Genomic DNA, 20,844 nt, shown 5'->3' on the forward strand with positions numbered 1-20,844 from the left:
ATCTCATCACATTGAGATGGTCTATCCAGGCCAGCACGTTTCCTGGCTGTAGTGCCAAATGCCTCTTCCAGAGCATGCCAAAATAGCATCCACATCTTCCATCTACTTTTCTCTCCAGCTCCATATGTGCTTTTAGGAGAGTCAAGCCAAAATATGGATTTAGCATGTTTGAAAGATTACACTTGTGGGGCTGAGATGAGATACTTAGGTCAAGTAATTAGCTAGTGAGCATACGGACCAGTTTTATACTGCAGTTGTCACCATCATAATAGACCCATTAAGTGTGTGTGTTTATATACTATATTGACGTGTCTGTGCATGATGTATTTCGGTATGTGTGTTTATGCAGAGCGGTGTGAATGCAGATGTACAATGTACACCTCCGAGCCTGGGATGCATCACACGGTTTGATAGGAGTTGAGCTTCCCTTGCAAGGTAAAAGGGAGACACATAATGGGGCATAACGCCCAGCATCCTAGTGCTTTGCTTGGTGCTCCACCCTGACGAACACAAGGAGGAGACACCAGAAGAGTGCATGCATCACCACAGGAGCCATCAGGGACAGCCTTGAAATACAACTGCACAAACAAAATACAACTGCAAACTTCAATGAGTAGCGAGGTGCAGTCTAGAGTGAGTGCAGAGCCAGTGGAGAGATCCTCTGGTTAGGGAGTAATTCCAGGGGCAACTGACAGCGCCCTAATGACTTACCACTGGGAGGGACTCACCTTTTCCGCCTTCACGTAGCTGACCAGGGGTATGAGGGTCTCTGGCTCGGTGGACATGGCGCACTCATCAATGAGGATCTGCTTGACGTTCAGGTTGTCCACAAGGCAGGCGGCAGAGGCCGCAGAGCACGTGCACAGGATGACATTGTGGCATTGCAGCTCCTGCACACGGGCTTCTAACAACAGGCTTTTGTACCTGTAGGTGAAGGTGAAGGAGGTCAGATTCTGTACTAGTGGCAGAATTTGTGAAACTTTCACCTCTGCTCAGTTCCTACTCTGGAAACGGGATACACCTTCCCAAAGGGTTACACCCTCCCCTCCCCCCCAGCACGGCCCTCTCCATAAAGGGTTTCCCACAGGCCCAGTTGGAGACACCCTGGGGTTTGAAAGCTATGGAACCTACATCCCCAGGCCTGGTAGCTTCGTTTTTCAGTCCAACAGCCCAGAGTCTCATGAACCACAGAAGCGGAGCCCTCGAAGCAGAAATCACTCTAGAAGCACTCACAGGCTGCAGTGTTACCCTAAGGAAGTATCCCTGGATGTTCAGTTCACAACAGAAACTGCTTCATCTGATGCATATTCTCTCTCGGAGGATGCAGAGGGTTACTGTCTCCACAGCATATTCTGTGCTACAGGGTCAACAGGAGCTGGTTGTATTTGTTTTTTTCAAAAAAAGCAACCTCAGGAACATGATGTGGTTTGTTCTTTAGTTTCAATTTCCAATCTCAGCAAAGGCTAAGAGGGCCAGAGTCTTAGCTGCTGTAAATCAGCATAACTCCATTGACTTCCATGCAGCTATGCTGATTTACACCAGCTGAGGTTCTGGCCCAGCAACTGCATCTTAAACCTCTCCCTGATGGGGATGTGAGTAACTGCACTGTGTTGCATACAGGTACTGGCTATTTCATACTAATACACGCTCCAATACAGCCAACGACTGCCAGACCTCTCACGTGGGTCTCTTTTCACTCACTTCTTAACCTCCTCTTCTGATATCGGCTCTTCTCTTTTCACTTTTGTATCAAAGTCACGGATTTTTCGCCAAAGAGGATTGGGTGGCTGCCGGATTCGGTGATGCAAAATTATTTCACTGAAATTAGAAAAAAAAAAACACAAAAACAACGGGATTTTTCAATATAAACGTTATACATACCCACATCCATGCACGCTGGGAGATGTCCTGCAACAACGGAGTGTACCAGCTTGGTTATACACCAGCAGCATCTCTAAGAAAATACGTCCCAGCTTTTACATTTTCTCAGGCCCTATGCTTATTTCTCCCTCGATGGGCCAAAAGATTTTCTTCTTTCTAGTCCAGTTAGTAAACTGAATGAATTTATAACAAATGTCAACATTTGTCAAGAGAGCTCAGTAACCTCTTATTTCTGAAGTTATCCAGAAAAGAAGACAGCTTCATTCTAAATACATGTCCCAGACATGTCCAAGCATCTGCCAGGGCTGGTGGACAGCTGGAGGGACACACAAAAGGGGCCAATCGACAGAAAACCCTCCACTGAACATACTCAGAGAGGGAAAATGTAGGGGACTTAACAGAGAGTACACGCAGAGAGTGGCCTGGCATAGGCAGAGATGGTGGAGCCTTGTTCATGATCTGATGGTGCTGGAAGGATTCAGACTCTACTCCAGAGACCCTCCTGCCAATAGTTCCCACTCCCAACCTGCAATTCCCCCGTATACTGCAATATGATGTATTTGCACTCTCCTGAGCAGACTAGAGGATGGCTTCCTCGGCTCCACGGTGGGGTGAACTCAGGACACACTCTCTCTTTAACCTGCTTGGGGTTGCATTGTCCTACCTGAGCTCCGGCTTAGGTTTTGCATCCCGCAGGGCTTTCCGGGAGAAGTGCCGGCTGCTCCCGGGGTAGGGGAATTCCATCGACTCCATTGCCTCGCCATAAACCCTCAGAGGCTTCAGGTTCCCCTTCATCTTCAACAGCATCTCTGGGGAGGGAGCAGAATAGACTCCACTGAGTGACACCAGGACTCCTGCTCTCCTAAGATGCCCCCCAGGCAACAAGCCCTTTTAGCCTCAGGGTCCCAATATACAGCCTTGCACTCAAAAAGGCACAGATCTCCAAGCTCCTTTGAGAGCAGGTCAGTGAGGGATCTTTTATAGAGCAAAGGGATGCTGGAGCAATCCCAGACTTCAATGCAAGCTGCACCAGGCACCCTGAGCGTAGGGACCATCTGCTGTTTAAGAATATGCATTATCTCGCTTTGTCAGATGTACTATTCCTACCCCCTCTGCAACTTCTCACCGGCCACTGCCTTGTTTGCATTTCAGAATTTCAGCCTAAGTAGTACACTAGGATCTCTTCCACCTTCCCTCCCAGCTCTCTGAAAAAACGGGTAAATAGAAAGCCTGTATCACGTGACCCCCAGCAGTCAGCATGCCAAGTTACCTGCAACAACGTCAACAGACTTGTTGGATGGGCCACAGTACAAGATGCATTTTCCTGCTTTTTCCGCATCGTCCAGAGATGGTTCCTTCTCCAGCCTCTCCTCATTCAGCTTGTTGAACCAGTAGACAATATGGACCCCAACCACCGTCTTCCCCGTGCCTGGGTGAAACAAGGTCTGCTGAGAATGTTCCGACATACCGTCGTTGGCAAGTGGAGCAGAGAGACTTCCAGGCTGGTGTGTTTGAGAATTTAGAACTGAATGGATTTGTACAGCCCTGAGTGTCACTGCCCCACCCCATTTCTGTGTCGCTTGCGTGTGGTCCCACAAAGAACACGTCACTTCAAGGACCTGGCAGCAGAGGAGAACCCCAGGCCAGGCCTCAAGCGGCTTCCATAAAAAGTGCTATCACCCATATACATGCATGCATGTACCCCCTCTTGTCTCACCTGGTGGTCCCTGGATGAGAGTGAAGGGTTTTCTCAGAGCATCTAGGATTGCCTTGTTTTGACTTTGGTTGAGCTTCCTCAGGCTCCCAGGGATATCAAAGGTTTTTTGTGCCAGGAGTTTGGATTTTTTCTCTGCTACATTTAAAAAAATAAAAACAAGAACACCCAACAACTTTAAACTGAGATTACAGAGGGCACAAACAAGAAGCACACTTTGCAGTGTCATTGAGCACGGCATGGTCCAAGCATAGGACTCAGAGCCAAGAGCTCCCAGATTTAGTCCTACTTTGACCCCAACTCCCTCTGCCACTGAATCACCTGTAAAGATCCAGAGGGTTAAATGTTAACTGCTCTAATATGGCGGCTAGGTCCTGTGACTCCGTTCCCCTTTGGAAAGAGGAATCCCTAGCCAGGGAACAGAGAAGAGGCAGATGCTGAGAACAGCAGAGCTCTATCTGGGAGCACACTCGCTTCTCTATCATAAGGACCTGGGCAGACAGCTGGGACTCCTGGGGACGTACCTAGGTAGAAGCAGGTAGCCACCACACAAGGGAGCTGGCCCAGCCCTGTCACGAACGAGCTGCTTATTGGCTACCCATTAACAAAGGTAACCTGTGTCAAACCCAGAACCAGGACTGTGCATATATCTGGGGCCTGTAAGATCTCAAACCTCACATCAGCTAAGAGACCCCATGCAGGAACTGAGGGAGATTTTTTTTTTACTTTTTCTGCCTCGGTTTGCCCATTCACAAAGTACAGATCACTCTTATTCAGCTGCCTCACAGAGGCATTAGTTAATGGCTCCCAAGGGCTCCAACGAGAGTGGTATAAGCACAATAGAAGTGGCAGTGTGGCCTAGTGGATAGGATGCTGAAATGGAACTCAGAAGACATAGGTTCAGTTCCTGGCTGTGCCATTGGCCCGTTGGGTGATCTTAGGAAAGTCACTTCCCTGTGCCTCAGTTTCCCCATGGGAAGAATGATACTTGACTTCTTTTGCACTTCTCATGCTCTGAGAGCTATGCATGAAAAGCGCTAAGATCGTAAGAGCCAGATTGTTTTATTATTATCACCAGGTATGGTCTTAAACGTGGCCCACTTCCTTTGGCAACTGAGCAAAAGAAGCCTGTGAATGTTTGCACCTACCTGTCTGAGGAGGCTCCTGGCCCAGTGCTATGCTCTTGGCGAGCATAGAGGCACGTTTCAGTTTCCAGATTGCATTCTCCTTCCGGCTGATAGAAGGGAAAACAGAGAGTTACTGAAACATAGCCCCACATGGTGAAAAACACGACACAGCTTTGTTGAACTGCCTTTCGGTATCCTACCACTTTGCTTTGTTCATTCAACGAAGGCTCTAAGCAGAGAGCTAAAAGCAATTTGGTAAGAAGTTTTATTGCAATAGGGTTACTCTGTACAGGTGACCCATTCCCTGCCTGCCTGAAGAACTGAGCCAGGCAGGATTTGGGGGCAGAGGATTACATTTCACAGAGCAGCAGGGAGCACAGATCACACCCCAGCTGTTTTTATAAGTGAAACAGGGTGATTAGCCCCCCATTGTTCCTGAACCTCAAGGCACCAAGGGAGAGGTCACTTCAGAACAAGAAAAGCTAAAGCTACACGCAGTTGTAGCTCGGTCAATCCCAGGAGATTAGCAAGACGAAGGGGGTGAGGTGGTATCTTTTTTTGGACCGATTGTTGGAGAGAGAGACAAGCTTTTGAGCCACACAGATCTCTTCTTCTGCTACAGCTATCTCGAGCGAGATTGGCCGCCTTGCCTGTTAATGAGGCATGATTCTAAAGGCAGGCCATGGATCTACTTGAAGTGCGGCTGTCTCAACAAGGCACGGTTGCAAAGGAACCGGCATAAAGGAGAGTAAGAACGAGAAATCAGGGGCATGGGGCTGCTAAAGAAACTATGAACAGCCTTTCAAGCCGAGTTGTTTGTGAAATATGCTGTAGCAAGAGTGAGGTGAATTGCTACAGTAACAGAAGTTGAGCAGTCCCCCCAGGGCTGCCTCTTTTCCTAGCCCCTCAATCCTTTGCTCTTTAAGACAGCTAGGACTGCAGGAAGCGGGGTGTTTCGGGAATGTCTGAAAAAGCGACAACCAAAAATACAGAGCACCCTGCCAGAAGCCCAAGGGCCTGGCTGATTTGTGTAGGGACATGGGGATTTTCAGTGGACCAGGTACACTCAGGAGAAGGGCCCCATTCTGTTTGGGAAGGTGGCGTGGGGAAAGCTAGCCCCATATCTGCTTTCGTTTGCAAAGGACTGAAATCACCAGCTATGCGTTGAATATCGCACCCACACTTACATATCCGGAAGCATCTTTGGAATGATTTCCACCGTAAACCTGGCTGAGTCCCGGGAGATCTCTGCAGGAACTGTCTCCATGGACATAAAATGGATGTAAAAATTCAGAGTCTTCAGACCATTTCTGTCCAGCTTCTCATTGTCACTACATTCTTCAGTCAGACCATGGGCTACCCAAGTGTATGTAGCTGGATCAACCACGAAGCTGCCACCTGCCGTGCTCTCGTTGGACAAGCTGAGTTTCTGGAGGCCGTGGCTAAGACATGCCTCGTCATTACGGCATCCACTGAGCGTCAGACCTTCTAGCCGGATGCACATGTAACAGTGGTTGAAGTCTACATCAATGGCACACTCCTCTAGGAAGCTTTTGGTTAAGGAGAAAGTCCCCTGCAGCTGCCCTTCGCTGTTTCTTTGCTTGTCCCAGGTTATTTTGACATCCTGCAGGACAATGGAGTCGTTTTCTGCCACAGCGCACGAAGCAGATTCCATGGCATTGAGCGGCTTCCACACCCTGCTATAGTCCAGTGGATTCTTGTACTTGTCCTTTGATGCTTGCGTGGCGTAATTCGAGAAGCAGTTGATGGGCTTTTCCGTGTGCTCTAAACAGACGTCGAAACCCGGAGTCACGCTCCACAGCTGCACAGAAGGCACCAGAAATCCCCGCTGAACCACCGTGGTGAGCTGCAGTTGCACAGCATCCCCGGCGCTCAGCTCTAGAAACAGCCCCACATAGTGCGAGCAGTCGCTTCTCTCCATTCTCCCCACCTGCCTCTGGCCCATGGCCCGGCCGTGCCAAAGCAGAGCAATCACGCTCTCAAACTCTTCCTTTCTGATGGCCGCCAGCACGTCTTGCCACACCTGAGCGCTGAAGAGGGTGATGTGGCGGTCCCGAAGCGGTGAGGACCGCGGGGTGTGCTCCTTTGAGCTCGCCACGGAGTACATTCGCCGCCTCCACGTCAGCCTCATGCTGTTCCGCTCTTGGTTAAACGAGGGCTGTTCCACTAACTGCAGAGCCCGGTAGTTGATTAGTTGGGGATCTGGAAGGCTCTCCTTGTTCAGCGGGAACAAGGCTTTAAAGAACCTATCAACTCCCTCAATGCTCACAACGAACGCAATCTTCTGCAGGACTTGGCACCTCAGCCGGGTGGCCATCTGCAGGGAATGGGCCCTCTTTTCATAGGTTACTGCCCGCAAGTTCTTTCTGTTGAAGTCATGGCAGAGAAATTCAATGTCCTCCGAGGAGTACAGTACTGGCTTCTTGCAGAGCACGGAATGAAGGTGCCGCTGGACCACGATGTCCAAGTATCGGCGGATGGGGGAGGAGGCCCAGGTGTAAGAGTCGACGTGCAAGGAGTAATGTCCCGCCTTAGACTGAGCGGTCGAGTTGGAGCGACTGAAATAGGAACGGCTCAGCAGCCTCCTGAACTCCAGGACGATGGGGGCGAGCTTCGGGTGAATGTCATCGGTAGCAATGAGGTCGAGCATCTTGTGGACATCACGAGCGTCCACAGCCGACTGGAGGTGCTTCCACAGTGGGGTCAGGAGGCTGAACTCACCCCTCCCAGCAGGGGCTGGGCCAGCAGGCAGAGCTCCCAGGTGGTGCGAGAGGTGGATGGACAAAGGAATGATGTGGCTGTATTTGTTCTTCATCTGAGCCACTTGCTGTGGGTTGGGCTCCATTTGACACCGAAGAGGAGTGACGTTCTTGGTGTGGTCTTTGTTGGTTAGAAACTCGGCCACGAAGCTGTTGAACATGATCATGAACTCCTCTATCATCTGGTGGGATCCCCTGTTGCCCGGGGTACTTTCTTCATCCAGCCGGTCATAGTAACAGTCTTCCTGCAGCCTGAACTGTCGGTGGACTCTGGAGAAGTGATAAGCCACAGCTATGCAGTCCTCCAGGGTGTCAAAGCGAAGGGCCTTCGCTTCCCCACTGTAGTGGTTCTTAATGATGCTTTCTGCCTCCTCGTAGGACAGCTGCCGGTCCGAGCGGATTGTGGACACAGCGAAGTTCCGTTTCATCATCCTGTCTGTCTTCTTTTCTACAGTGACAAACAGGGAGATCACGTGGCGATTCTTTTGTGGCAGGAGGCTGCAGAGGTCTTGGCTAATCCGGGGTGGGAACATGCACAGTGGCTCCTTACCAGGGGCATAGTAAGTAGTGCCTCGTTTCTTCGCCTCCATATCCAAAGCACTGTCTTTGGGAACAAAGCCAGCCACGTCTGCGATGTGGATCCCAATCTCGTAACAACTGCCCTCATCTCGGACACTTATGGCATCATCCAAATCTTTAGAGCCTGGGGGGTCAACAGTGAAGGTCAGGTAGCCCCGGCAGTCCCTCAGATTCTCCTTGGGAGGGTTCGATTTGCTGGATGTAATTTTGGCCAGCTCCTTGGTCACCTCGCTTGGGTACTTTTTTGCCAGACCATACTCCAAATCAAGGATCTTCAAGCCTTCTTCCAGAGTCAAAGCCATGGGCAGGATGTCTGTTACTATGCCCAGAGGGTAGTAAAAACCTTCCCGCCAGGAGATAATTTGGACACAGAAGAGCTGACTTCTTTTCATCTCCTGGCTTATCTTCTCACAGCTGACCACCTGGTACTTCCCCTTTACCAGTTTGCGGATGGGGACGACATTGGGTTTTTCTTTCAGCCCTGGGACAAATATTTTGGTGATGGTGCGGTCGATGGGGATCATCACGCGGGGGTCGAACTCGTCCATCGTGCAGACGAAGGTCCGCTCTCGCTCAGCCCGCGTCAGCACCCCCACCACTCTCCCTTGGGGACGGAGGGCGCCACCCTCAGGGGCACTGGTCTGCAGCAGCTCCACGAGCACTTGGTCGCCAGTGAAAGCCATGCCACAGCGAACTCTGCCTTTGATCTGAATGTTGAGGGGAGGTGACTCATCGAAGGCGAAGGCAGTTGCTTTGTCAAACCCCTCTTTGACCAGCTCACACCTCTTGTACATTTTGGGGTGCATGCGAAGATACTCCTGCATTGTGTGAGAGGAGAAGTTGACATATTCCAGCCGGCCGTTTTGCTGGGCCGAGGCCTCGGAGTTCACGTTCAGCAACCCTTCTTCGGAAACAGTCACCTGGACGTTCTTGCTCTCATCCAGGAGCTCCTGGAGAATGGGATCGTCGGGATTTGCGTTATCCAACTCGGAGGTCCAGGAATCCGTGTCGCTGTCATCCTCCTCCTCACACAGCTGCTGCTGCTCAGTGCTTCCCTGGATCCAGCTCTGCTTGTCGGACACTGCCTGCTTAATCTGCTCCAGCGTCAGCGTTTCCGGAGTCACGCTGCCCTTCTCGATACACTCCTGGAGGAAGCGCTTCCAGACCTTGCTGCACTGGCCGTAGGAGCACAAGGCCACAGCATCTCCCACCACAATGACCTGTGACTGGGCCCTCGTCATGATGGTGTTCAACACTCTCGCTTCGTTGAAGAACTCCATGTTGGGGGAGGCGGAGCTAAGCAGGCTTTCCTTGGTGTGAACTGTGCTGATGATGATGACCCGGAACTCCCTCCCTGCATGGAACGAGAGGAGAGAGAAGAAAAAGGTTACTGATGGGAACTGAATGAGGAGGACTCTCTCTGGGTGGAGCATGTGCCTTTGGAGGTGTCCGTGCCTACACAGCGCTGCATGTGGACCCCCAGAAGTGACCGGCTAAAAACACCCGCATGTGATCATTTCCCTAAGTGAAAAGAGTGACTTGAGATTTAACTCAATGAAACAGATTCCTTGGAATTGCAGGGGCCTCCCACCCACGAGCCATGATACAGACCAACACCCAGGCACCACGTGAGGAGCCAGAGATGAAGCAAGAGCAAGAGCGAGGTGACTAATACAAGAGCAGTGTTTGTGGATTTCAAACCACTCTTCGATTTGACAGTGTTCTGCCCCTTGTTATCCGCTCCCCGTGAACACACATGGGAATGGGGTTTGTTCACAGGGACATTTGGGAATGCGCTTTTCTTTCCAAAAATCCCAGTGGGAACCAGAGGTTTTGTGCAGGAAGAGAAGTATTCACCATTCACCTGTTTAAAAAAAAAGTTTTGATCATCCAGTCCGAGAGTAGAAACAATGCCGTCTGGCTCCGGTAACCATGAACACTAGGGATAACAAACAGCCAATCAATGAGTTCATAAACCAGCCAAAGGCTGAAAATGGTTTGTCAAGAAGGAGGGATGTGAAGATGGGAAACGCACACCAGGCATTCATTATTTCCACCACAAGATGTCTCCGCTGCGCCATAAAGCCAGTAAAGAACTAGATCAATCTTCTTTGGCTTGAGAGGAAAAAAACACACACCAAAACCCTCTTTCTTCAGCTCCCATGGCAGAGTCACATTTCAGCAAGCAGCCTCACTAGGAAGTCATGTGTCAGTTATACTGTGTCAGTACCCAGAGGCCTTTGCACATGGATGCCCTGTTGGTTACAACATATCACCTTCTTTTACATCATTATTAGACTCTCCCTTGGTATCCTGGGAATTTTGAGTATAGACATGAATCACACCAAGATACCCAGTCTCTGGGGCTCTGGCAAATATGGGCATCTCTGCTTGTATGGCTGCAGGCGGGATTATAAAAGGGATCAGCGCCTATGTCCAGGGTTTTCATGCTTCTCAGGAAATAAAGAGATACCCAACCAATTTCATGGGCTGAGACTAGGATACGGACATACTTCAGGAGCACGTTTTTCAGCTTAAAACCCTATTCATGTGTAAAAAATGACCGGGAACCATTTTAAACTGGACAGATCAGGCAGAGCTTTCTAGGCCAGCAGCAACATGGAAAGGGGCTAAAAGCGACTCACCAATTTCTTGCGGGAGGTTGGGGAGGCTGCGGCAAGGGAGTGTGCATGCGCTCATTGTATCCTGTATAAAAATTTTAAAGTGACGAGTGATTCTGGGCACCCAATTTAGGTACCTTAAAGGGGCCCAGTTCTCAGAGTGTGGTGCTCAGCAAGAGGGGCACCCAACATCACACACCCACACCCCCCACAACTAGAAGGCCGAGCCAGCAGTTTATGGTGGGCACAGGATAAGAACCTAGATGGAACAGAACGGCATCGTACGCCTGTGTGGCTGCCCCACATCCATATGGGCACATCAGCTGCACCTGCTCTCCCCTCCGCTCTTTACAGGCTTCTGAAGGTGCCAGAGGCATCTCTGCTAGTCATCCAGCATTCAGTCCGTGTTGCCCCTTGACCCGTCCGCAGCGCCCAGCAGCGTGGGAATATTCTCCCAGCTTCTCACTGGTGTGACCACGCGAGTTCTCACTAGCCTAGAGGGAGAGCCCGGAGTAGAATGGCTCCTTTTTCCTGCCACTGAGAATGGATTCTATTCCTGCCAAAGCAAAAACAGCCACTCAGCAAGATACAAACCTGGTAAGTTTTCAAAGTTTTCCACGGCCACCTCTCCCAGGTACTTCTTCCTCAGCTCCTGCCTTATTGCATTGACCTGGTGGGAAAGGGAGTCACAAAGTCACAAACCAGGGAGCAGCTCAACAGCTCCCCGCAACCTGCACCCAGTCCCCGATCTCCAGAGAGCAGGTATCATACGGCCACTAGGTGAGAAGAAGATTTGATGGGGTTCAAGCTTGTTTTAGTTCCACCATCACTGCCAAAGGGGCTCCCTATCAACACGCAATGCAAGAGCATCTTGTTTAACAATCCAAGGCTCACCAGCCACCGGGGAAGGCCAGGCAAGCAAAGCATGGTGCATCCCGATAAGACCCTGCCCCTCAGCTCTGCAAGCTCTAACCCGGAGCCCAGGACACACTCAGACTCACTGGGGTGACCTGCAGCTGCGGGCAGGCAGTGGGAATCACATTTGAGAGACTTAAAGAACAAAATGGACCCCCGAGGCTCAGGGGAAGAATGACACCAAGGAGAAGGGCAGGAAAATTCTGGATTGCCAGTTGGGCTGAGAAGGACTTCAGCAGATTTGCTGTGCTAGACTCTCTGCCCTACCTAAAACCATCCCCTTATAAGTCACCTCTGCTCCACCCGTCCCTTCCACTCCCATGCGCTGTAAACACCCCCTTAGCAAAATGTACTGGACAAAAGTAAATTCACGCTTCTGGCATCCAGGGTTTGCAAGCAACAAGAGAGAGGGGTGTTTACAGAAAGTAAACAGAGTCCAGCATTTGGCATTTACAAACAACAATGCATCCCATGCCGCTCCAGTGCAGAATGACGGATCGACAACGCATCGGTTCGCACTGGCACCGTCCTGCCTACCTGCATGCCATGGGAGACCACGCAGATTCTCTTCAGGTCCCGGGCTCCCCATTCATCTGGCCACTTCTGGTGCATCTCTTGCACTTTCTCGATCACCTGCATGATCTCGGAGACGTTGTACCAGGACGTCATGGCCATATCCCGCTCGGTGGAGCCTGGCACGTGGCAAAACATGAGCGGGTGGAGCTCAGGGTGGGGTGGGATGTTGCCGCTGGCACGGATGGTGTTGCCTTTGCTGACGTAGAAATGCTTGGAGACAAACTCGATGATGCCCGCAGTGGAGCGGTAGTTCTCGTTGAAGATGATCCTGCTTTTCAGAGCTACTTCATGTTTCTCCTTCTGGTAGTACCGGAAGAGGCGGTTCAGCAGGGTGTGGTCGGCGGACTGCTCACCTCCCAGGCAGAACAACTTAGGGGTCACTTGCATGTGGTCCCCAGCGAGGACGACTCGAGTCTCGTAAGTAGCGTACGAGAGCGGGATCAGAGCTTCGCATTCCAGCATCTGAGCCGCCTCATCTATCAAGATGTGGGTGAAGTATCCAGGGGGCACCCTCAGGTTCTTGGACAGCATGGATGTGGTGATGATAACGCGGTGCCTGTCGATCTCTGCTTGAGTGGGTTGCCTGAAGGTCCTCTGGTTTGGAGAAAGGCAGCAGTACAGCTGAGTGACAGGGTCGGTCATGCTGATGGAACGGTCTGTGTATTTGATCCTTAGAGGGACTGCACCAGGGTGCCCGTTTGTGACATACTCGTGGAAGTACTCACGGATGTAGATGTCAGCCGCACTGGAAGCGAGAGAAAACAGGAGTGTGATGCTGGTAAACCAACTGCCAGCTCTGGCCAAGGTCATAGGTGTGTGCTAAGAGCTGACAGACTCGTAGCTGGAAAGCAAACCAGCTCAGCTGTACGTTAGTTTTGTTCAAAATAGGTAATGGTCCTCTAAGAATGTATTTAGTGTTCAGACCCTATGAAATGCTTGTAAGTTGCTCCATGCATTAATCTCATTGGTAATGTCTGTATTCCATGCTATAAGGAAATATTACTTTGAAAATGTTTGCTCTGAACTTGTGAACCCAGGCACGGGAATTGTCCCCCCACCCATCCAGGAGGGCTCTCAAAAATTAAATGGGCCATCATAAGACTTGTTAATTTCCCCATCTACCCATGGAGAAGCAGGTGCAGAAGGCCTCATCCCAGACATCTGAATGCTGGAAGGGGGAAATAAACATAGCTAACATGACGATTTTTCATCTCTGCTGTTCGAACTCTCAGAGGGCCAGAGACACTAAACTGAAGCAAGAGATCTCTCAGGGTTATTCCTGGGTCTGCCCTGAAAGACATTTCGAATGGACAGATCACTACAATTCTGTCACTCTTAGGAGCTGAATTCTAACTCATTTGTGTGTAGATGTTTGCTTGCTTTCACCTGTAAATAACTCATTTGTTTTTCCTAGTTAATAACCCTTTAGAATAATTACAGGATTGGATACAGGTGTTGTCTTTGGTGTAAGATCTAGGGGACCAATTGATCTGGGGTAAGTAACTGGTCTCTTGGGACTGGGAGTAACCTGAATAGTTTGTGATTTTTGGTGTAAGTGATCATTTATCATCAAGTCCAGCTTGTCTGGGTGGAAAGATCGATGGGAGGCAGTCTGGGACTCCATGGCAAGACTGTTATAGTGATCCAGGAGTTCACACTTGTTACTGACTTGGTGAAGTCTAATTAAAAAACACACCACCAGTTTGGGGTATCTGCCCTGAGATAGGCATTCACGGTCCTGAGCCACTCCAGGCAGCATGGCAAGGGGATGTGAGTGGGAGTCTCAGACAAGCCCTTCATCCAAGATGCACTGGGGTAGTCTGTCCCATTGTTTATTCATTTGGGAATGGACAAGGAACACACTCAGTCGCAGTTTCCAGAGCTCTGGCCCCTGATTTACAACCTGCAGGCGATACTCACGTATGTGCAGAAACTAGCGTATGGGGTACACGCTCAGTTATCCGCACTGTGCACACAATAAGCCTGTGCTCATGTTTTTCAAGAGTGCGATTTAAGGCCTAATCAGTGGCTGCACACTGCCTAGAGCCTCACTTACTAAGGGACTTCTGAATACATACACTTGGGCCCTTAGTCACAACGCCACATGCCCAGGGATCACGTGGGCACAAGGATGTGTAGGGTCCCAGGTATGAAAGCATGGCCCCAGGCATTCCTCATCCCACAGTCAACCTTCCTAGAATCCTGTCCTGGCGGAGTATGTGCAAACATCTCAGAGAGTAGAACAAGCCCCAGTGCAGCCAGAGGGCAGGACACAGGCTAAGATTGAAAGTCATCTCTTTTTATTATACCTTTCAAAAAAATATTAAAGAAATAATGGTCCCCATAGGAAAGGAAACGGACCCTCCTCTGTGCATTCCCTCCCGCATTGTCGCTTTCATTTTAACATCTCGGAACAACGAAGGCCAGTTCAGAGCCTATCACCTTTGCGTGCATCTCGACTTTCCCTCCCCCAACTCTCCTCTTTATGGGACCTGCAGAATCAATATTGACACATACACGCAGCCTAGCAGCTTTTGGAAAGAGCCAGCATCTGAGGGCCAATACAAGAATGAAGTCACCTGGGCAAGGCCAAGAGGGGACATTAAGGGGCAGAAGCGAAGGAGTTTTCATTTCACCGGGCGTGTAACGGTTACCCACGGTGTTGCCGGGGAAGAGGACCCAGAAGGGAATGACTGTAGCACACCATGAAACACGTCTCTCTCCTCCCCATCTCTCTAGCTTAGAATCAAGGTCCCCATCAAGAATGTATCCTGGTTTCCTTCCACCCACATCTTCCTGCCCCCATCTAGGCTCAGAATGCTTTTCTTTAAGAGAATAATGTTGCTGTATTTCCACAATGGACCAAATGTTTGGACTGTTGGCAAAACTCTTGGCATCGAAACACAATTTAGTTTCCTTAGGGAAATCCTCACATCCCCATCACGGGTGAATCTGGCGCAGCTGGGCATTCAGCCTTCAGTTTATGGCCTCCCAGCATCTTCCCTTGGAGAAGGGCCATGGCAAAGCTAGCAAGTTACCTGTTGGTGTGGGTGCAGATCAGCACTCGCGTGTTGGGCTGCTTGATGATTTCCCTGGTGGCCATGGCCAAGGTGAAGGTCTTCCCTGTGCCGAAAGGCCCATAGATCAGAAGAGGAGGGACCTGCCTGGAGCTGGTGGCCTGGCCAGTGATGAAGGAGATGGCCTGCATCTGCTTTTTGTTCCCGGTCAGCAGGAGCGTGGGGGAGTGAGGGATGGAACAGGCTGCAACGTCGGGCAGGATCAGCCGCTCGTCCAGCAGCTGGTCCACCGCGTAGTGCCACAGCCGGAACTGCAGCCGGTCGATCTGGAACTGGATCTCCACCTTGCGGGAGGTGCCCTGCTGGAAGCCAAGCTCGGAGCAGCATCTCTTGGGGACGAGAAGCCAGATGCTCCTCTCCGTGATGGCCTTGCTGTCCACCTTGACCTCGTACACCCGGTTGTCCGTGGGCGGGTCAGGTGCCAGGAAAGCGGTGCTCACAGACCGGCTCAGTAGGTACCCCTCATTGGTGTCCGGCGTTAGGGCACAAGGGGTCGGCACTTCAGCAAAGAGCTCACCAGGGAGGGCGCACTTCATCCCCACGGACAGGGTCTGCAGCACTGGGGTCAGGGAGACGGTGACCTGGAGGTTGAGCCTGAGACAGAGAAGGCACCAGAGCGAACAGTGATGACTGCACACGACAATTCATCGGCAATATTCCCCACTACGCGGAGGGACTGCCTGCATCACCACAGCATGAGGATCCCCTCCCGATTGCCCACCTCTTCACCCCACCCTCTCCCCACAAGAGGGCCTGTGCCCTGGTCCTTGTGTTCTGGTGACAGGACTCTTCTCTGTGCTCCCCTAGACCAACCAGAGATCACGCTGAGCAGCGTTTTCAAATTGAATGCCACTTGTTTCAAATTACAGCATGCAGACTTGCGGCACCTGGGGGAGCAGCTGCTTTGGAGATTCAGCCACGTGCACTTACTGAAAAGTTAAACGTAAAGAATGGCAGTTTGGCAAACAGGTTGCCAATCCCTGAGAAACTCAACAGCACTAAACTCCTACGGGACACCTTCAAAACCAGGCTTAGAGAGCTGCCTGCCTATGTAACTCCTGCAGGTTGCTGGGAAGGAGAGCTACACCCTAGGCGCCCATCTACTCTACATCGAGCTGGGGCACCAAGGAGCATAGACGCACCAGGTGCACCCCCTTCCTTCAGAGTAGGCTCCTCGTGGTGGGTCTAGTGGGGTGCACAGCACAGCTCCCTTTGTTTCTCCCCACGGCTGGCTAGTGCTCAGCACAAACCAGAGCCCAGGCGGTAGCCAAGATGTGGCATGCACAGCAAAGCATTAGGCAGCCATACCAGCTGGTGCTCTCTGGAGGCTCAGGGCAGGAGATTTTGCCTTGCTGCTTGAGACGGGACAGGGGAGAGTGACCAACCATTGCACTCCAGAGAAAGGCAGGCCCCTGCAGAGGCCATTCCCTTCCCGCTGCCCTCCCACAGCTCGCTTTGCCTTCTCCCCATCACAGACAGACATTTCTCCTCCTCTAACCCCTCCACTTACCCCAGTGACCCCATCTCCTGACCTCCATTGTGCCCACTCTCATCCCCTCTCTTATTCTTCTCCGTAACCTCTCACTCTCCTCTGGCTCCTTCCCCTCACAATGCAAACATGCTTGAGTCTCTCCCCTCTTAAAAAGCCCACCCTCGACCCCATTTCTCTCTCCAACTACTGCCCCATCTCCCTTTCATCTCGAGCTCATTGGACACACTGTCTACAACTGCTGGCTGGTGTTCCTCTCTCCCAATTCCAGCCTAGACTCTCTGCAAGCCAGCTTCCGTCCCATGCCCTCCATGGAAACTGCTCTTGACAAAGTCTCTGCTGACCTCTTCCTAGCCAAATCTCAGAGCCAGCTCTCCTTCCCCCTTCTCATCCTCCTTATCCTGTCAGCCTCCTTCAACACAGTCAGCCATGCTCTTCTTAAAATTCTGTCCTTCCTTGGCTTCCGGGACTTTTCCTCTCCTGGTTCTCCTCCTGTCTCTCCAATCATTCATCCACTGTGTCCTTCAGAAGACTCTACACCTTATCTCAGGGTAATCTCATCTGCAAACCCAAATTCAACTGCCATCTCTACCAACCCACAGATCTACCTCTGTCCTCTGGACCTGTCTGATTCTGTCCATACTAAAGTCGCCATTGGTCTCTCTGACTTCTCCTTCTGGATGTCCAGTCATCAGCTCACGCTCAACAGGGCTAAAACAGAGCTCTTCAGCTTCCCCCCAACCTCCCTGTTCCTTCCTTTTCCAATCTGTTTGGGCAACACCACCATCCTGCCTGCCACTCCGGCCCGTAACCTGGGTATCAGCTTTCCTTCAGACCTCTCTCTAGGTCCACATCCAGGTTACGTCTAAATCTTACAGACTCTCGCTGCAGAAAATCTCTCCGATACAGGCCTTGCGATCCATCCACAAGGCTAAAACTCTCCTCCTCCCACACTGCAACAACCTTTTCTCCGGCCTTGACAAATGCAGCCTGGCCCACTCATATCCATTCAGAAAGCTGCTGCAAAGATCATTCTTCTTGCCTTGCTGATGTCCCCCCTCTCTTTACGTCCCTCCACGGACTCCCCGCTTCTGTATCGCAGCGAATATACGCCACTTTTGCCTTCCTTTCTAGGCCTTTCAGAGCCTACCCCCCCATCATCTCTCACTCGCTGTCCTGACGCTGGCTCCCACCTGCGATCAGCCCATGACACCAGCCTCCAAGCACGCACTTGTTAAATGTTCATGCAAGTGCCTTTGTGCTTTCTCCAGTGCTGCCCCGCACCCTCGGGAGGTGCTCCCCATAAACAGCGGCAAAGCCACCTCGTTATCCACCTTCAAATCCCCCCTTCAAACTCTCCTTTCTGTGCACCTGCCAAAACCCTGTCAGCGGTTAGGCTGCTGGTGCGCGGAGACCAATGCCTGTCATGCTGACCAAAAGCATCTCACTGTTTCCTAGTGCTCCCCACCATCTGTGGTCTCCTGGCTTGTGCTTCGATTGCAAGCTCTGTGGGGCAGGGACCGTCTTTGTTCTGTGTTTGTACAGCCCCTAGCACAATGGGTCCCAGTCCATGCCTGGGCTCCGAGATGCTACAGTAATACAAACAGGGTGGATAAAAATCAATGATTTAAAAAAGAATTAAAATAAAAAAAAAACAACCCAAAATGGATTTTTTTGATAAAAAGTTTTTTGAGAAACAAAACCTCTCTAAAGATAGTTTTAATTAAGATACATTATAGCTCAAAGGAGATCTCATCATGGAATAGGGATTATAAATTCGGATTCTGTAGTATGAGACAATATATTCATGTAATGTTTAAGAAAAGTTTTGTAAATGAGTTCCAGTAGTTCATGGATTAGGGACCCAATCTTATGGGGTTCCAGGGGCTTCCGTATAGATAATTTAGGTTGATCTTTCTAGCTATCCAATGGGACTCAGTGCTCAGTCTAGAAGATGCCGTCAGAGATGCTTAGTTTTACAGTTCTCAAATTGTGGATTTGTGTCTCCAGAGGTAACATGCTGGTTAACAGCAAAAATGTTTGAAAGAAAGAAAGGTGAGAAATAGTTAAATAAAACAATTTAAATGCCTGTCTGGTGATGTTCTCCTCCTAATACAACCTGGCAAGAAAATCCTCCAAATATTAACGATTAACCCATTGAATTGGAGATATTTATGAAGTCATTGGAAGGTGAACTATCCGCTTTGGTAAATGAAATAACCAAACAATCATTCATTTTCTGATACAGCTGTAAAGCTAATCTGAAAAGTTTTCAAAATAAATCACTTTAAAAATGTATAGCGTGTACCTTCTAAAAATGAAACCTACGTCTGTCTCGGAGTTATGAAGACTATGTATGAAGGTTATAACAACCAACAAGAATGCACTTTTATGTAGAAATCCATGATTAAATCGAGTTTTCCTGACTAGTGATTTAAATTATGATTTAAATCAATTTGATTGAAATCAAATCCCCCCTGAATACAAATACATACTAGTTGTGGAGAGTGGAGGCTCCCTACCTCCACTCCTTGCCATGTTTACACCCCACAGAGCAGAATCTAGCCCTATATTATCACTCTCTTTCCTGTTCCACACGTCACCTTCCATGACAGCGCCCCACTGACCTGCAACTGTCCCTTGGGATCATTCCTGCACAATGGGCGTGGGGGGGAATATGGGGACTAGACTTGAAATAGCACCAGGGATTAAGGGACAGAATGAGCATTGGCACTGGGACCACTGCAGATAGAAGGAAGGCAGGCCTCTGAGGAGGATGAGCCCTTCACCCTTCTGGATCTGCCACTACTACCGGGACACTTACTTGTCAACCAGGGTCTGCTCAGCTTCCTCCTCTCGGAACAGGAAGTCATGCATCCTCTCCCTGTAGTTGAGGTGGGTGATGGGCGTGTTCGTGGTGCTGCCGGGCCGGAACTCCAGGGAGAGCTCTGGCGCTTTGTACTTGGCTAGCAGGTCCACCTCGTCACTGGTCATCTCCACGCTGGGCACGATCACCCGGTTGCCACTGTGCCAGCGCTGAAAGTTCACGAAGCGGCTGCCCTCCGTGCCGTGCCGGGGGAACTCCCGTCTGCCGATCTTGGCCTGGATTTTCCGCACCAGGACGGGGCGGCTGCCGAAGTCAAAGACGACCCACTGCTCATAGACTCCGAACGTGCAGCACTCCATGCAGACCTCCACCAGGCACGAGAGCGGCGGTGACGGCAGAGCCTTTAACCGCTCCCCCCGGATGTAGGTGAGGCCCCGCGGGAACCCGTCCCCTGCTAGGAAGAAGGTGGCTCCGGGATCTCTCTTCAGTAATGCCACGTGCCTCAGAGGCATCTGCCAGTTAGAAGGGAAGAGAATACCCGGTAAAGAGAATCTCCCTGCATGGGACCCGCCATCTGGCCACCCCCTCTGCAAAAGCCCAATAGAACTAAATAGGGAACGAGGCTTTTTTCCCCCCAACCACCCTATGGAATTCCACAGCAGGGAGAGAATTCCTACTGGAACCTACAAAATGGTCCCATTCCCTCTTCAGTTCTAGAGGGGTTTAGAGTGATTCCTAAGGAACTCTGTGGGGTATCATCTCCATTAACCTCTTCAGGAATTTTCCATAAAGGGTCAGTCCTGGGACCTAGCAAAGAGCAAGCAAAGGCAGCAGAGGTGGAATGAGCAAGACGAGATCCCTCCCTGGCCACATTCCCTCCCCACAAAGCCTGTGCAGGCTTAAGAATGTTTCATTTTGCCTGAAGCACTGCAGCAGGCAGGAACGGGGCTCGGTCAGCACAGCCAGACCCCCCCGCACGATAAGGAAGATTACCAAACGCTCAGCACATGCCCAGCCCTGCTTTCAGAGCCCTGGCCCAAACACAACCCAGGTCACAACTGTAACACCTCTGGGCAGGAGCTCTCTCCCCCTCTTGCCTCAGCAGGCCCCAGGGCGCCTGGAACAGATCCTCATCTACATGCCCCAACCTCCTCCCACTCCTTAACCATGCAGAGACTCCCTCCAGCAGCCCCTCAGGGGTGGAAGAGCAGGCGATTCTCTACCGCTGGGAAGAGCTGGTTTCAAACCCCTGGACTTT

At 50.8% G+C, this 20,844-nt stretch overlaps 1 protein-coding gene across 2 annotated transcripts in view; it reads right to left on the reverse strand.

Moving 5' to 3' along the window:
- HELZ2 (helicase with zinc finger 2) overlaps window positions 1-20,844 on the reverse strand; it is a 53,832-nt gene that overhangs the window by 9,036 nt on the left and 23,952 nt on the right. For both annotated transcript variants that reach the window (XM_037915388.2, XM_043526774.1), the window contains exons 5-15: window positions 19,584-20,098; window positions 15,232-15,864; window positions 12,155-12,938; window positions 11,297-11,372; window positions 5,910-9,435; window positions 4,744-4,829; window positions 3,599-3,733; window positions 3,152-3,310; window positions 2,546-2,690; window positions 1,702-1,818; window positions 729-924 (exon numbers count right to left, since the gene is read on the reverse strand). In XM_037915388.2, the coding sequence (XP_037771316.1) occupies window positions 729-924; window positions 1,702-1,818; window positions 2,546-2,690; window positions 3,152-3,310; window positions 3,599-3,733; window positions 4,744-4,829; window positions 5,910-9,435; window positions 11,297-11,372; window positions 12,155-12,938; window positions 15,232-15,864; window positions 19,584-20,098 (6,372 nt within the window). The remainder of the gene's footprint in view (window positions 1-728; window positions 925-1,701; window positions 1,819-2,545; window positions 2,691-3,151; window positions 3,311-3,598; window positions 3,734-4,743; window positions 4,830-5,909; window positions 9,436-11,296; window positions 11,373-12,154; window positions 12,939-15,231; window positions 15,865-19,583; window positions 20,099-20,844) is intronic.

This window comes from Chelonia mydas, chromosome 13 (genome assembly GCF_015237465.2).
Source record: "Chelonia mydas isolate rCheMyd1 chromosome 13, rCheMyd1.pri.v2, whole genome shotgun sequence".
Lineage (NCBI taxonomy): Eukaryota > Metazoa > Chordata > Testudines > Cheloniidae > Chelonia > Chelonia mydas.